The sequence below is a fragment of the Scyliorhinus canicula genome, chromosome 2 (assembly GCF_902713615.1).
Source record: "Scyliorhinus canicula chromosome 2, sScyCan1.1, whole genome shotgun sequence".
Classification (NCBI taxonomy): Eukaryota; Metazoa; Chordata; class Chondrichthyes; order Carcharhiniformes; family Scyliorhinidae; genus Scyliorhinus; species Scyliorhinus canicula.
This window is the reverse complement of record NC_052147.1, coordinates 15,390,701-15,408,663: the sequence shown is the minus strand read 5'-3', so window position 1 is coordinate 15,408,663 and position 17,963 is coordinate 15,390,701. Positions and strand designations below refer to the sequence as shown.

Below are 17,963 nucleotides of genomic sequence, written 5' to 3'. Positions count from 1 at the left end.
AATTATTGCTGATTTTCTTCATATAGGATGTGCTCATTCGAGACGCAAGGCCAAAAAAAAATAATACCTTTGGTACCTCAGTAACATTTTTCCAAGTTGTTCTGTTCCTCAATCAACCTCCTGACCCCTGTTCTTGTGTTGCCTCTAGACTGTAATCTGCAAAACTGGAGAACAATGTAACGCCGTTTATTTTTTACTTTTTCTATAGCTGTAAACTTCATTTGTGACCATCCTGCTATAAAGGCTATCAGCTTTGTTGGTTCCAATCAAGCAGGAGAGTACATCTACACAAGAGGTTCCAAAAATGGCAAGAGAGTCCAATCAAACATGGTGAATATCCTTATCATTCCCCTGCACGTCGCCATTTTTAATGATTCTCTTGGAGCAGCTAGGTCAAGTACAAAATTTGCTTCTGCAACCCCCCCCCCCATCCCATTGTATTGAAATTTTATTTAATTTTTTTCCTTCCCTGCCCCACCCCCTTCTCCAGAGATGTTATAACTTTCCTTTCCTACGATTGTAAGTTTAAATTGTGCAGCCTCCACGTTTTACCAGCCTTCCATCCCTTACTCCAGCAACGTGATCCATTTCTGGTATAGTTTATACCAAGGATGCTTATCTCTCTACCTTATTTGGTGTAGTACCTGATTTGAGATGGAAAGAGCAAGAAGGGTTATTTAATTCCTTTTTTTTTTTTTAAAGTTCAGTTTTCAATTTAATCTATAACGATCCTGGTAGTCACAGTGCCTTAACATGCCCCATAGTTTCACTGAGTTTCATTGCCCATTCAGTCGTGGAAATAGTTGAGTCAGAAACATTAGGGACCTTCAAGCGGCTATTGGATAGGTACATGGATTACGGTAGAATGATGGGGTGTAGATTAATTTGTTCCTAATCTTGGGACAAAAATTTGGCACAACATCGTGGGCCAAAGGGCCTGTTCTGTGCTGTATTTTTCTAGGTTCTAATAATTAATGTTGATAATTGGGAGGCCCAGTCAATAGCATTGTATCTCCTCACATTTTTTTCGCTGTTGCAGTGTGACAGAGGGTCAGTCATGCAAGGCATCTTTCCTAAATTCACACCTGAAAGAGTTATTATGCCATATACTACTACTGTACATAAGCTAGTAGAGGCTGGGGAAAGGTGAGAAGATTATTGCAGAAAATTGCTGATGTAACAAAGTACCAGTGGGATAGGCAGAGAACAGGACAGTTAGTAAATTGTTTGATTTTCTCTTTTGGTGCTCATGGGAGATCATGCAAGGTATTTACTTCCCGTAGCAATGGGTCCTTTACCTTCTACTGTGTTGCTGAGTTCCAGTTCTCTGTTGTGGTAGGGCTGCCAAGCACAGGTCTTGTGGTGGGGGAGAGAAAAGAGAGAATCACAAGAAACATGATCCCTAGACTGTGCAAGCATCTAACCCAAGCAGTATGGGCAATGGTCTGCCCATATATGATCTAGCCATCTCTGACTTGGGGGAGTTCATAATTTTCTCCTGGCAAAATGCAAGTCCTACTCCAAATTGTTGATGGCAGGAGAGCAAACCTTTAAAATCACCATATGGTAGTGCAGAAGAGATTATTCTGCATGAAAGCATTGTTTTCCTAGTACTAGGAGTTCAACCTTCCAGTTCCTGTCTGTGCTGTGAAGGTTTTAAAAAGAGATTTCTGCCTCCAATTACTATAGTGGTTTGAGCCTGATTTTTGCCATGTAGCCCTTGGAGAACACCAGGAGAAGTACCTTCATTTCACTTTCCTTTATCTGTGAATTCCTTGTAGGGTGCTAAGAACCACGGTGTCGTGATGCCGGATGCCAACAAGGAGAACACTCTTAATCAGCTTGTTGGAGCAGCTTTTGGTGCTGCTGGACAGCGTTGCATGGCTCTGTCGACTGCTGTCCTGGTTGGGAAAGCTAGAAATTGGCTGCCTGAACTGGTGGAAAGGGCAAAGAAACTGCGAGTCAATTCAGGTGCGATTTGTGCATTCAATGCAATGGAACAAAGATAAATTTGATGGAAAAGTGAAAATAACCCTGTGGAGTCCCAGAGGCCAGACGTGGAATGCAGGGGCAGTTGAATGGACTGCAGGGCCTCTTCTCGCAGTCACATTTTTGTTTTCTACAGTTGCAATCATATGAAACAGACTTTTCGGAGTAAATATAAAGCATGTCCTCCCACCACCTAAATTGAGGGGTCAGAATTGGCATTTTTTGTCAGTCCTTAGTGGACCAGAGTTTTAACCCAAAGGCACTGAAGAAATGCCAGAAACACCAGTAATCATGAACTGGTCCAAAATGATTTTTCTGAAAGACATTGCATTTTACCTTTTTGGCCTCGTAACCAAAATAGCTTTAAATTCTTCAGTGTGACAAAATGATCTTGTTGGGTAAACAATTTTATTAAATGTATACAAGCTAGTTAAATCCATTATTTCACTAAGTAAGGTAATTAAATTTGTATTTGCTAGCAGTCCTTACCAGACTGTTGGCAATATTCTCTATTAAGAGTTTGTGATAAGGAACAATGCAGAGGAACCTGCTTCATAGAATCATAGAATTTACAGTGCAGAAGGAGGACATTCAGCCCACCTGGTCTGCACCAGCTCCTGGAAACAGCACCCCATACCTTCAACCTATCCTCATAACCCAGTAACCCCCCCACCCAACCTTTTGGAAAATAAGGGACAATTTAGCATGGCCAATCCAGCTAATATGCACATCTTTGGACTATGGGAAGAAACTTGAGCACCCAGAGGAAACCCACGCAGACATGGGGAGAAAGTGCAAATTTCACACAGTCACCAGAGGCCGGAATTGAACCTGGGGCCCTGGAGCTGTGAAGCACCAGTGCTAAGCACTGTGCCACCGTGCTGCCACAAAGTGCTTATTGTATCCTCTAATTTTATATGCTCTAATTACAGCCTAACTGTTTACTCTACATTCCTTCCATATTATGTAAGGCAAAGGTGATTGGCTGATCACGTGTGTAATCTTTTGTTTTCTCCCTGATCCCAGGTGACCAGCCAGGCTCAGACCTTGGCCCTCTTGTCTCCCCTCAGGCAAAGACCCGCGTGTGTGATCTGGTCCAGAGCGGGGTGGAGGAGGGTGCCAAGTTGCTACTGGATGGCAGGAAGATCCAGGTGAAAGGGTACGAAAATGGAAACTTTGTAGGGCCCACCATCCTTGCATCAGTAAAGGTGAAAAGAACACAGATTTATATATTTTTGCCAGTCATCATTTGGCTAAGACCAAGCTTTCAAGTGGTATCATTCTTTGCTGCTCAAAATGGCCACACGTCCAAGCCAGCTATCTCTCAATGGGCATAATGTGGTTTATTCTTCATATACAATACAACTGTGCCAATAGTTATTTGCATTAAAACAATTTGTGCGTATTTATTGGAAGTAACTCCAGGGATGCTTGTAGTTCCATGGATGTTCTGGGAATTGAGTTAATTTAGATGGGAGAAGATTTAATAATTAATTAGTTTACCCAATTACTAGAACAGTAACCCAATCATTTCTGTCCTTGGCCTGCTGCAGTCTCCCAGTAAAGCTTGATGCAAGCTGGAGGAGCAGCATTTCATCTTGTGATTAGGCACTTTACAACCTTTTGGACATTCAAAGAGGGGGCAACAAGCAGAATTTCACTCAATGCATCGGGGAGTCCTGAGGATACAAAAAGTCACCTTGCAGAGTGGGTAACACATGGGAGGTCTGGCCCTGCCGAACCTCCTATTCTACCACTGGGCGGGGAACGCAGTGGATGAGGGGGTGGCTTAAAGAGGCGGAATGGGTCCAAATGGAGGAGGCCTCCTGCACAGGGAAGTTTCTCCGGGCACTGGCCACCACTTCACTCCCCGCCCCGCCCACACATCAACACACTCAAGGAGCCCCGTGGTAGCAGCCATATTAAAGACCTGGAACCAGTTCAACCGCCACTTCAAACTGGGTAGTATCTCTATGGAGGCCCCCATCTCCGACACCTGTTCGGATACACTGAGGGAGAATTCAGAATGTCCAATTCACCTAACAGCACGTCTTTTGGGACTTGTGGGAGGAAACAGGAACGCCCAGAGGAAACCCACGCAGACGCGGGGCGAAAGTGCAGACTCCACACAGACAGTAACCGAAGCCAGAAATTGAATCAGGGAATATCTTCACATTCTATTTATATTCTGAGTCGAATTCTTTGCCACAGCCTTTGAATCAGAATTGATAAATCATTTTAAAAGTGAGCTGGAGAGTGTTTTTTTTTAAAGGAATATTTGCGGACCACGTAGAATTGCACAGGTCTGAGTATGCTGCAAAGAGTATCAACAGCAGGACTTCTGGTGGCGGCGATGTTCGAGTGAGCCGCACATTCGGCGGGCTCTCACTCCGGCAGGGCTTAACAGCTGATTCCCCGCGATAGCGGGACCACGGGGGCGGCAAAAAGGCTGCCGTGAAAGAAGAGGAGAGCGGGCTGCAGCGGATGGAATCGTGGGAGGCCAGCAGGTAGAGGGAGAGAGAGAGAGAGACGGAGGCAAGGAGGAAACTGACCTGAAGGGTAAGATGGCGGACCCACGGACCTTCCTTCCTCCAGGACAAGGAAAAAGTTTGGAGCTGCTGAGGAGGGACAGCTTGGACCCACTTCAGATGCCCAGGAGGTAAAATTTAAGGAGCTGGGCGAAGGAAGGCGGCAGCAAAGGTGCTGTGGAGCGGGCTGCGGCACATGGAACAGCGGGATTCCAGAAGGCAGAAGAAGAAGGAGAAAAAGGGACAGAGACAAGGACCTGAAGAAAATTGCCTGGGACCTAAGATGGCGGACACACGGACCCCGGACTCAGTAATCCAGCAGGCGCTGGGTAACATGCTCCAGGTAATGAAGTCCAGTTTTGAAGCGCTGAAGCGGGACAGCTTGGACCCAATCCAGAAAGCGGTGAATCAGCTGAACCAGAGGCTGGACGCCCAGGATGTTAAAGTTAAGGAGCTGGGAGAGGCGGTGGAGGAGCAGGCGGATGCACAAACGGTTGCAGCGCTAGAAGTTGACGGCCTGAAAGAGCGGCAGAGAAGACTGCTGGACAGAGTGGAGGAGCTGGAGAATAGAGTCCGCAGGAACAATCTGAGGATGGTCGGCCTCCCGGAGGGGGCTGAGGGAGCTGATGCTGCAGCGTTTGTAGCAGACCTGCTGAAGCAGCTGATGGGGGCTGAAGCCTTTCCGCGACCGCTGGAGCTGGAGGGGGCGCACAGAGTGCAGGCAAGGCAGGGGCGGCCGGGCGGACCCCCCCCGCCCGATGGTGATTAGGTTCCACAGGTTCGTGGACAAGGAGCGGGTGCTGCAGTGGGCAAAGAGCGCCAGGAGCAGCACGTGGAACAACAGTGTTCTCCGCATTTATCAGGACCTAAGCCAGGAGGTGGCTCGGCGGCGAGCAGCCTTTAAGAATGTCAAGGAGGTGCTGTTCAAGAAGCACGTGAAGTTTGGTCTGCTGTTCCCAGCTCGGCTATGGGTCACGCACCAGGGTCAACACCACTACTTCTCCGAGCCCGAAGAAGCGATGGATTTTGTGAGGGACCTGGGGCTGGTCCCGAAAGGAGGCCCCAAGGACGCGAGTTAGGGCCCGAGGATTTCTGTGGGAAGGAACGCCGAATGTGCCTGGACTGCTGCTCAACGGTTTGCTGGGCCAAAGGGGCCAAGCGGAACATTTGAGACTCTTTCCTTTGTTCATGGACATTTATGTGCTTTTGCTCTTTTTTCTGTGTTTTTTTTTTCCTGTTTGGGCTGGTTTGTGCTTTTTGTGCAGCTCGCGGAAGACACTGGAGCCGGCTTGCCCCAGTGGGTGGGGAGGAGGACGGGGAAACAATGGGAATGAGACAGGAAGGCGCCGGAGTGTTGAGTCACCGGGCTAGCAGATTGGCTAGTCAAGGGAGTCAGATGGGGGGGGAAAGTTACAGCCAGTAGATGGCAGGGGTGGGGGTATCGGGGGATGGGGTTAGGGGAGGGGGGGGTTGTTCTGCTGATGGGAGAGGGACTTGAAATAGGCACTGGAAAGGAGGTCGAGGGTGGAGGCAGCCAAAGGGCGGGCCAGGAATGGCGCGACGCACGGGTCGGGCCGGCCCGAGAAAGGCTATGGCTGACCGGCGGGGTGGGGGTGGGGGGTGGGATGTGCCCCCCCGACCAGGCTGATCACCTGGAACGTCAAGGGACTGAATGGGCCGGTTAAGAGGGCGCGGGTGTTCGCGCACTTGCGGGCCCTGAGGGCGGACGTAATTATGTTGCAGGAGACACATCTGAACGTGTCAGACCAGACCAGGCTAAGGAAGGGCTGGATTAGCCAGGTCTTCCACTCTGACTTGGACTCGAAGTCCAGAGGGGTGGCAATCATGATCGATCAAGCACGTGCAATTTGTGGCAGAGGGCATATCCGCAGACAGGGGGGGCAGATACCTGATGGTACGGGGCAGACTGGAGGGGAGAAGAGTGGTGCTGGTGAATATATATGCCCCGAACTGGGATGACGTGGACTTCATTAAAAGAGTGCTGGGGAAGATCCCGGACTTGGATTCTCGCAGGCTAATAATGGGAGGGGACTTTAACATGGTCCTTGAGCCGACTTTGGATCGGTCGTGTCCCAGAACGGGTAGACTCTCGGCAATGGCAAGGGAGCTGAAAGGGTTTATGGAGCAAATGGGGGCAGTGGACCCCTGGAGAGATAGACAGCCAACAGGAAGGGGCTACTCGTTTTACTCGCACGTCCATAAAGTATATTCCAGGATAGATTTCTTTGTACTAAGCAGGGACTGTATGGGGGAGGTAAAGAACACGGAATACTCAGCAATTACCATTTCAGACCATGCCCCGCATTGGGTGGACCTGCAGTTCGGGGGAGCGAGCTATCAACACCCGCAATGGAGGCTAGATGTGGGACTGCTGTCGCAGGAGGGGATCTGCGAGAGGCTTCGGAAATGTATAAAAAATTACCTGCAGGTGAATGACACGGGGAGGTCTCAGCGGCGACCTTGTGGGAGGCGCTAAAGGCAGTAGTGCGGGGGGAGCTGATTTCAATTGGGGCCCACAGAGCCAAGGCAGACCGGGCAGAGATGGATAGATTGGTCAGGGAAATGGGTCGGATAGATGAAGAGCACGCGGAGTCCCCGGGGGAGGTTTTACTCAGGGAGAGGCAGAGACTACAGGCGGAACAGGGGGCACTATCCACGAGCAGGGCCGTGGAACAGCTTAGGAAGGCGAGGGGAGTGGTGTACGAGCATGGGGAAAAGGCTAGCAGACTGTTAGCGCAGCAACTCGGGAGGAGGGAGGCGGCCAGGGAAATAGGTAGAGTGAGGGACGAGGGGGGGCGCAAAGTGGAGGACCCGGCAGAATTGAATAGGGTATTCCGGGACTTCTATCGTAAGCTGTATACTTCGGAGCCGCCGGAAGAACCGGAGGGGATGAAAAGGTTTCTGGACGGGTTAACATTCCCAACAGTTGGTGGGGGGCGAGTGGAAGAGCTGGGGGCCCCGATTAGAGTAGAGGAGGTATTGGGGGGCCTAAAGGCCATGCACTCGGGGAAGTCCCCGGGGCCGGATGGATACCCAGTAGAGTTTTATAGGAAGTTCTCTGAGCTGGTGGGCCCGGTCTTGGCGAGGGTTTTCAATGAGGCAAGGGACAGAGGGACCCTGCCGCCGACAATGTCACAAGCCACCATATCTCTGATATTGAAGCGGGGTAAAGACCCGGAGGTGTGCGGGTCCTACAGGCCAATCTCCCTGATTAATGTAGACGCCAAGCTCCTGGCAAAGGTACTGGCGGGTAGAATGGAGGACTGTGTACCGGAGGTGATTGGGGAGGATCAAACGGGGTTCGTGAAAGGTAGGCAGCTGGCGGCCAATCTGAGGAGATTGCTCAATGTGATAATGATGCCCCCGGCGGGTAGATAGGTGGAGGTAGTGGTGGCAATGGACGCCGAGAAGGCCTTTGACCGGGTGGAGTGGGACTATCTATGGGAGGTGCTCGGACGGTTTGGGTTCGGGGAGGGATTGGTGGATTGGATCAAATTATTATATCAGGCCCCAAGGGCCAGCCTAAACGGTAGCCCTCTCAATCTGTTCTCCTGGCCCCTTGCCTGGACCACAAACATTTCACTCTTGACCGTATTTAATTTGTATCCTGAGAACTGGCCGAACTTTCTCAGCATTCCCAGTATAGTTCCCATCCCGGCCACTGGGTCCGACACGTACAGGAGCAGGTCGTCTGCATAAAGAGAAACCCTGTGTTCAACCCCGCCCCTCACCATCCCCTTCCAACCCTCTGCGGCTCTCAGCGCAATCGCCAGCGGCTCTATGGCCAGTGCAAACAGCAGCGGGCAGCCCTGTCTGGTCCCTCGGTACAATCTAAAGTACTCGGACACTTCTTAAGCTGCTTGATGTGGGAGCTGGCAGATCCCATTGCGAGCTGCAGCGACCACATCTGCAGTAAGTGTTGGCTGCTCGAAGAACTCCGGCTCAGAGTTGATGAGCTGGAGTCTGAGCTTCACACACTGAGGCACATCCGGGAGGGGGAGGCTTACCTGGACACTTTGTTTCAGGAGGCAGTCACACCTGTCAGAGTAAATAGTTTAAATCCTGCCAGTGGCCAGGGACAGCAGGGTGTGATTGCAAGTCAGGCAGGTAAAGGGAACCAGCAGTCAGGAACTCAGGAGCCTCAGCCCTTGACCCTGTCCAACAGGTACGAGGCACTTGCTCCCTGTGTGGATGGCGAACGGGGCTGCAGGAAGGATGAGTCAGCTGACCAAGGCACCATGGTTCAGCAGGCCATTCAAGGGGAGGAAGTAAATAGGCAAGTTGTAGTTGTAGGGGATTCTATTATCAGAGGGATAGATAGTATCCTTTGTGAGCAGGATAGAGGGTCCCGCATGGTATGTTGCCTGCCCGGTGCTAGGGTGCGGGACATCTCTGACCGGCTTGAAAGGATATTGGAGAGGGAGGGGGAGGATCCAGTTGTTGTGGTCCATGTCGGTACCAACAACATAGGCAAGTCTAGGAAAGAGGACCTGTTTAGAGATTATAAAGAGCTAGGATTCAAATTAAAAAACAGGTCCTCAAGGGTCATAATCTCCGGATTACTGCCCGAGCCACGTGCAAATTGGCATAGGGAGGCAAGAATAAGGGAAGTTAACACGTAGCTGAAAGAGTGGTGTGGGAAAGAGGGGTTCCTTTTCATGGGACACTGGCATCAGTTTTGGGACAGGGGGGACCTATACCGTTGGGATGGTCTCCACCTGAACCGAGCTGGGACCAGTGTTCTGGCGAAAAGAGTAAATAGGGTGGTCAATAGGACTTTAAACTAGAGATTGGGGGGGAAGGGAAAGTCAGGGAACCAAGAGGTGAAGGAATCAGTGGGAAGCGAAGCTGCTTAGGATTACAAAAAATCACGAAAAGACAGAGCTCAGGAGAGGTTACGATAGTCCCCATCTCACAAAATATGACAGTGTATGGAAAGGCTCAGTAAACCAAGGTCCACCACACTAAGAAAACAAAAAGGGACAGTCAATAGGGAATTAAAGGTGCTATTAAAATGCCCGCAGTGTACGGAACAAGGTAGATGAGCTTGTGGCCCAGATTGTGACTGGCAGGTATGATGTGGTAGGCATCACAGAGACGTGGTTGCAGGGCGTTCAGGACTGGCAGTTAAACATCCAGGGATTTACAACCTATCGAAAAGACAGACAGGTGGGTAGGGGGGGGGGGCGGGGTTGCCTTGTTAATTAGAAATGAAATTAAATCAATAGCACTAAACGACATAGGGTCAAACGATGTGGAGTCTGTGTGGGTAGAGTTGAGGAACCACAAAGGCAAAAAAACCATAATGGGAGTTATGTACAGGCCTCCTGACAGTGGTCAGGACCAGGGGCACAAAATGCACCACGAAATAGAAAGGGCATGTCAGAAAGGCAAGGTCACAGTGATCATGGGGGACTTCAATATGCAGGTGGACTGGGTAAATAATGTTGCCAGTGGACCCAAAGAAAGGGAATTCATTGAATGTTTACAGGATGGCTTTTTGGAACAGCTTGTGATGGAGCCCACGAGGGAACAGGCTATTCTGGACTTAGTGTTATGTAATGAGCCAGAATTGATAAAAGATCTTAAAGTAAGGGAACACTTAGGAAGCAGTGATCATAATATGGTAGAATTCCGTCTGCAATTTGAAAGAAGGAAGGTAGAATCAGATGTAAAGGTTTTACAGTTAAATAAAGGTAATTACAGGCGCATGAGGGTGGAACTGACGAAAATCGACTGGAAGCAGAGCCTAGTGGGAAAGACAGTAGAACAGCAATGGCAGGAGTTTCTGGGAGTAATTGAGGACACAGTGCAGAGGTTCATCCCAAAGAAAAGAAAGGTTATCAGAGGGAGGATTAGGCAGCCATGGCTGACAAAGGAAGTCAGGGAATGCATCAAGGCAAAAGAGAGAGCCTATAATGTGGCAAAGAGTAGTGGGAAGTCAGAAGATTGGGAAGGCTACAAAAACAAACAGAGGATAACAAAGAGAGAAATAAGGAAGGAGAGGATCAAATATGAAGGTAGGCTAGCCAGTAACATTAGGAATGATAGTAAAAGTTTCTTTAAATACATTAAAAACAAACGGGAGGCAAAAGTAGACATTGGGCCGCTCCAAAATGACGCTGGTAATCTAGTGATGGGAGACAAGGAAATAGCTGAGGAACTTAATAAGTACTTTGCGTCAGTCTTCACAGTAGAAGACATGAGTAATATCCCAACAATTCAGGAAAGTCAGGGGGCAGAGTTGAATATGGTTGCCATCACAAAGGAGATAGTGCTAGAGAAACTAAAAGGTCTGAAAATTGATAAATCTCCGGGCCCAGATGGACTACATCCTAGAGTTCTAAAGGAGATAGCTGAAGAAATAGTGGAGGCGTTAGTTATGATCTTTCAAAAGTCACTGGAATCAGGGAAAGTCCCAGAGGGTTGGAAAATCGCTGTTGTAACCCCCCTGTTCAAGAAGGGAACAAGAAAAAAGATGGAAAATTATAGGCCAATTAGCCTAACCTCGGTTGTTGGCAAAATTCTAGAATCCATCGTTAAGGATGAGATTTCTAAATTCTTGGAAGTGCAGGGTCGGATTAGGACAAGTCAGCATGGATTTAGTAAGGGGAGGTCGTGCCTGACAAACCTGTTAGAGTTCTTTGAAGAGATAACAAATAGGTTAGACCAAGGAGAGCCAATGGATGTTATCTATCTTGACTTCCAAAAGGCCTTTGACAAGGTGCCTCACGGGAGACTGCTGAGTAAATTAAGGGCCCATGGTATTCGAGGCAGGGTACTAACATGGATTGACGATTGGCTGTCAGACAGAAGGCAGAGAGTTGGGATAAAAGGTTCTTTTTCGGAATGGCAACCGGTGACAAGTGGTGTCCCGCAGGGTTCAGTGTTGGGGCCACAGCTGTTCTCTTTATATATTAACGATCTAGATGACGGGACTGGGGGCATTCTGGCCAAGTTTGCCGATGATACAAAGATAGGTGGAGGGGCAGGTAGTATTGAGGAGGTGGGGAGGCTGCAGAAAGATTTAGACAGTTTAGGAGAATGGTCCAAGAAGTGGCTGATGAAATTCAACGTGGGCAAGTGCGAGGTCTTGCACTTTGGAAAAAAGAATAGAGGCATGGACTATTTTCTAAACGGTGACAAAATTCATAATGCTAAAGTGCAAAGGGACTTGGGAGTCCTTGTCCAGGATTCTCTAAAGGTAAACTTGCAGGTTGAGTCCGTAATTAAGAAAGCAAATGTAATGTTGTCATTTATCTCAAGAGGCTTGGAATATAAAAGCAGGGATGTACTTCTGAGGCTTTATAAAGCACTAGTTAGGCCCCATTTAGAATACTGTGAGCAATTTTGGGCCCTACACCTCAGGAAGGACATACTGGCACTGGAGCGGGTCCAGCGGAGATTCACACGGATGATCCCAGGAATGGTAGGCCTAACATACGATGAACGTCTGAGGATCGTGGGATTATATTCATTGGAGTTTAGGAGGTTGAGGGGAGATCTAATAGAAACTTACAAGATAATGAATGGCTTGGATAGGATGGACGTAGGGAAGTTGTTTCCATTAGCAGGGGAGACTAGGACGCGGGGGCACAGCCTTAGAATAAAAGGGAGTCACTTTAGAACAGAGATGAGGAGAAATTTCTTCAGCCAGAGAGTGGTAGGTCTGTGGAATTCATTGCCACAGAGGGCGGTGGAGGCCGGGACGTTGAGTGCCTTTAAGACAGAAATTGATAAATTCTTGATTTCTCGAGGAATTAAAGGCTATGGGGAGAGAGCGGGTAAATGGAGTTGAAATCAACCATGATTGAATGGTGGAGTGGACTCGATAGGCCGAATGGCCTTACTTCCGCTCCTATGTCTTATGGTCTTATGGCAGAGTCTCGGGTATATATAAGGTGCTCATGAGGGAGGAAGGGTCCCAGACAGAGGAACTGAAACTTAAATGGGAGGAGGAGCTAGGCGGGGAAATGGAGGATGGGCTGTGGGCAGAGGCCCGGAGTAGGGTAAATTCGACCGCGACATGTGCTAGGCTCGGGCTGATCCAATTTAAGGTCGTTTACCGGGCCCATATGATGGTGGCTCGGATGAGCAAATTTTTCGGGATAGAGGACAAATGCGCTAGGTGCGCGGGAGGACCAGCGAACCATGTTCACATGTTTTGGGCATGCCCTGAGCTGAGGGGGTATTGGGAGGGATTTGCGGGGGTCATGTCCCAGGTGCTAAAAACAAGGGTGGTGATGAGTCCAGGGGTGGCAAGTTATGGGGTTTCGGAAGACCCGGGCGTCCAGGGGGAGAAAGAGGCCGATGTGTTGGCCTTTGCTTCCCTGATAGCCCGGCGATGAATATTATTGGCGTGGAGGGACTCAAAGCCCCCGAAGACTGAGTGGTGGCTTGCGGACATGTCGAATTTCCTGGGGATGGAAAAAATTAAGTTTGCCTTGAGGGGATCTGTGCAGGGGTTCACCCGGAGGTGGCAACCATTTATTGACTTCTATGCGGGAGAGTGAGCGTCAGCAGGGGGGTGGGGGGGAGAGTAGAGTAGGAGGGAAAATATGGCGGGTAGTACCGGTGGGAGGGGAGCGGGCTTGTGCAATATGTTACGATGGAAGTATTGAAAGTACGTGGATGTTTGCACATTTTTGCCTTTTTTGCTTTCTTTCTGATGATGTCTGTAACTGTTTATAAAGCCAAAAACTTTAGTGTGTATCTTTGCAAAACCTTTATTGAGACTTTTTCTTTCTCCATAGCCTCAAATGAAGTGCTATACTGAAGAGATCTTTGGACCGGTCCTAGTTGTCCTTGAAGCAGAGACGCTGGATGAAGCTGTTGATATCATCAACCAAAATCCATATGGAAACGGCACTGCCATCTTTACCACCAACGGTGCCACAGCACGCAAATTCACACACCAGGTCGATGTTGGACAGGTGTGTTTTCAAACATAGCTCCACGTGTTTCCAAAATGGGTGAACACAGATTTATTTGAATTGGTCTCCATGCCGATGATTTGACTGAGCTGGGTACACCTGTTAGTAGATAACTGTGTGATTTGCATTTTAATGACCGAGCAAGTGGTGCTATCATTTAAAAAAGAAAAATTTTATTGAAAAGTTTTGAATTTATACAACAACGGACCATAATAAAATAACAATAATAATAGCAATCATAAACATTCGCCCCACCTCCATGAACAACACAGCATATTAACAACAACGCAAATTAACACAATATCAAGTTACATAATAGAACCTACAATAAGGAACACCCCCCCCCCCCTCCCGGGTTGCTGCTGCTATTGACTAAGATACCTATCTTTGAGCCAGGAAGTCCAGAAAAGGCTGCCATCGTTTATAGAACCCTTGTATTGATCCTCTCAGGGCAAATTTGACCCTTTCCAATTTTATAAATCCCGCCATGTCACTGATCCAGGTCTCCATACTTGGGGGGCTCGCATCCTTCCACTGCAGCAAGATCCTTCGTCGGGCTACTAGGGACGCAAAGGCCAGGACACCGGCCTCTTTTGCCTCCTGCACTCCCGGCTCTACCGCAACTCCAAAAATCGTGAGTCCCACCCTGGTTTGACCCTGGATCCAACCACCCTCGAAACCGTCCCCGCCACCCCCTTCCAGAATTCTTCCAGTGCTGGGCATGCCCAGAACATATGGGCGCTGGACTCCCCGAACATCTGGTGCACCTGTCCTCACCCCCAAAGAATCTACTCATCCTAGTCCCGGACATGTGGGCCAGGTGCAGCACCTTAAATTGGATGAGACTAAGCCTCACACATGAGGAGGAAGAGTTGACGCTCTCCAAGGCATCTGCCCAAGTCCCGTCCTCTATCTGCTCCCCAAGATCCCCCTCCCATTTAGCCTTCAGCTCCTCCACTGACGACTCCTCCACCTCCTGCATTACCTTATGTTGCCGTTTTTACTGGAGTGTTACGTGTTTTATTGGAGTGTATTAACACGCCTCCGTTTAAAGGCCGTGTGCTTAACACTACTACGGCTCTGTGTATGTAATTCTGCTCAGGAGTCGCCAGGTGCTGTATTTAGACACCTCACAAGTACATCAAGGTCAGGTTCAAAGTAATAAATCTGTACACCGATTAGTAAGTTCAAACAATTGATATTTATTATAACAAATATAATAAATACACATGCATACGATAAAGAGACTAAGTTACTTCTAAACTAAACGACTAAAATACTTATCTAGACAGGAACAGGCAAGGTCAGGGAGCGAGGCCTTTGTCCCGTTCTTGGTCTGCAACTCTCAGGGTCTTAAAATCGTCAGGGTCTAGCAAAGTCTGGATCACGTAGCGATCGTTGTGGTGACACTTACAGTTCGATGGCTGGTGGCTCAACGGCTGGTGATGGAACTGGAGTCAGGATGCGATGTATCAGCAAAGCGATGAAAACAGCAGAGAGCCGGAGCCAAAAACAACAGACTGAACCATGTGCGGGGTCTACTTTTATAGGTCCCCCAAAGTCCGTGCCCCTTCGGGGCGGTCTCTACCTGCTGTATATCGATTGGGCCTTCTCCCAATCGATATTTTCCAAACCCCCCAATCTGAGGGTCGCTTCTCGATGGGTGGGGCGGTCTCTATGGTTCTTTGTGATGGATACTATGGTGCCGTTTCGTCTGGGCGTCTACTCAAAAGTATCCATTCATACCTAAATGTTTCTATTGTGTGGGCCTGGATCTGGATCACCTCATTACTATGTAAATCGTTGTTGCCATTTACACCTTTGGCTGAGATTCTGCACCTGGCCACAAACTGGTTTCTGTACGTGCACAATGCTAATTAGCCTTCTGCAAACTGCTTGTCCTTGCTAAGACTGTTTTCTCCCTGCAGCCTTAGCAGTTCTCCATTTTGTAGCCCAGTGTCCATCTTAGGTGGCTACATTCCCTCCTTGTGATCCTCACAATAAAATTGTGAAGGATCACCTATGCACGTTGCTTCGAGTGCTTTTGGGTGCCCTCTTTGGGTTCCCTGACCTCAGCAAGTTCCTGGGCGTCTACTCTGTCTTTAACTATGGGAAGAAAATTTTTTTATCTGACATTTCTACTTGGCGCTATGTCAAAGGGGACATGCATTACCAAAACCGGGAACCTCTACCTATCACAAGTACTATCCTTATCTTACTTTAAGCATTTTATTACAATCTAAAAACCTTATCCATTCACACCACATTACATATCACTTCCTGACTCGGCAGTCGAGTTCAGAACAATATAATACATGGGTATCCTTTATTAACATAGTGCTTTATTCATCAAGGGGCAAGGGGGATTGATGAAACCGAAAAATAGGGGATTGAACTCCATAAACGGTTGAGGGGCAGGAACGGGAGGCTCTCCTTCTCCATTTCCTCAACCTGAGGGTCTGTACAATTACGCGAGGATTGCAATCACTAGCAGTGATTCAATCACGTACGACATTGAATACCATGTCATAAATTTTGTGCACCAGGTCTGAACTTCGCTGATCAGAGCTGAGCACGGGGGAGTTGGTGTGAGGGAAACATTGACGGCGGGGGTTGTGGGGGAAACGTGACTTGCTTCCACATATACAAATACAACATTTAACAGTAATAGGTAGGCTTCCATCATGGTCTTCTCTTCGTTCTCTTTCTCTTCCTCCTGTATGGCCGATCCTTGCTGTGAACCCTCTTTCGTCCTTCGAAAGCTATGGGATCAAGCACAGTATCTGTCAATACACAGTTTAATATCCGTACTTGTTAGTGTATCTGTCCTCTAATTCCAATTGACCCATTAAAATGACTGGCCAAGTCACACCCTGTGACTCCCCTCATTTATTTTTTTTCAAAAGCGAATTTTAGGAACAGAATACACCTAACAACTTTCCTCCTGCGAGCCGTCTCGCAGGCTTTGCTAATTTACCATCCGAATGTTCCTGGATGTAAATAGCATGTGGGATGGCGGCCTAAGGGCTACCTAACGAAAAATGAAAACAAATTTGAAACAAAAGGTCGAATGGGTTGCGTATGGGCCGCTACGGGTAAGATATGAATGGAATCCCCGGGTAAGGCGTGCTGTGCCGTACCCGAGCTTGGCTGACCAAAGTGGGTTCTCAGACAGGGCGGGTCCTCAGTGCCGTTTCTCCACTGCCTGAGTAACCTGGAATGAACGGGCAAGAATGTGTTTACCGTGGGTTTGCAGCCTCTATTCGCCGAATAGAGGGGCACCTAAAAAACAAGGGAGGAGCCAGGATGCTCCAACATCTAAAAGAAACCGGGAACAAGTCGTGAACCGTGTCGGTTCACCAGAGGAGACAACTGAAGTTCTCAAAGATTTCAGCGGAGAAACTTAGTGTGCGTGTAAGGCGGTCACAAGCCTTACAGCTGAAAAGATCTCCAATCAAACCATTGGATTGGGAACTGAAGTTCTCAAAGGTTTCTGCGGACAAGCTAAAGTGCGTGCGAGGTGGTCACAATCTTTTCAGCTGAAAAGAAGGTGTCCAACCTCCAACTGAACCAATAACATTAAAGGCAAACAAACATAAACTAACAAACAAAACAGGTCCCTCAATTTACTGATGCCCACCCTTTGCCACCCCCTAAATCCCCCATCCCTGTTCCCTGGGATGAACCGATGATTGCCACCCAATGGAGCCTCCATCGAGCCCCCTGTTTCCCCCCTATGCCGTCTCCACTGTCCCCAGATTCTTAGGGTCGCCGCCGCCGGGCTCGTGGTAAACCTCTTAAGGGAGAGCGGCAATGGCGCCGTTACCATGGCACCCAGGCTCGTACCTCTACATGACGCCATCTCCATTCTTTTCCACGTCGCCCCTCCCCCCTCCATCACCCATTTACGCACCATTGACACATTGGCCGCCCAATAGTACCCCAAAAGGTTGGGCAGCGCCAGCCCGCCTCTATCCCTCCCTCACTCCAGGAACACCCTCTTCACTCTCGGAGTCCCATGTGCCCACACAAAGCTCAAGATACTGCTAGCCACTCTCCTAAAGAAGGCCCTGGGGATAAAGATGGGCAGGCACTGAAAGAGGAAGAAGAACCTCGGTAGCACCGTCATTTTGACGGACTGCACCCTCTCCGCCAACGACAATGGCAACATGTCCCACCTCTTGAACTCCTCCTCCATCTGATCTACAAGTCTGGTGAAATTATGTTTGTGAAGAGTCCCACAGTCCCTGGCCACCTGCACCCCCAGGTACCTAAAGCTCTCCCCTGCCTGCCTAAGCGGGAGCCTACCAATTCCTTCCTCCTGGTCTCCAGGGTGCACCACAAACACCTCACTCTTGCCTAAATTTAGTTTATAACCTGAAAAGGTCCCAAACTCAGCTAGCAGCTCCATCACCCCCGGCATCCCTCCCACCGGGTCCGCCACATACAGTAACAGGTCATCGGCATACAACGACACCCTCTGTTCCTCCCC

General features: G+C 48.9%; 1 protein-coding gene across 3 annotated transcripts in view; it reads left to right on the top strand.

The window, feature by feature from the left end:
- The window catches only part of aldh6a1 (aldehyde dehydrogenase 6 family, member A1), a 45,469-nt gene that overhangs the window by 21,197 nt on the left and 6,309 nt on the right, over positions 1-17,963 (top strand). For all 3 annotated transcript variants that reach the window (XM_038774089.1, XM_038774081.1, XM_038774096.1), the window contains exons 7-10: positions 209-330; positions 1,782-1,971; positions 3,016-3,197; positions 13,292-13,471. In XM_038774089.1, coding sequence (XP_038630017.1) covers positions 209-330; positions 1,782-1,971; positions 3,016-3,197; positions 13,292-13,471 — 674 coding nt within the window. The remainder of the gene's footprint in view (positions 1-208; positions 331-1,781; positions 1,972-3,015; positions 3,198-13,291; positions 13,472-17,963) is intronic.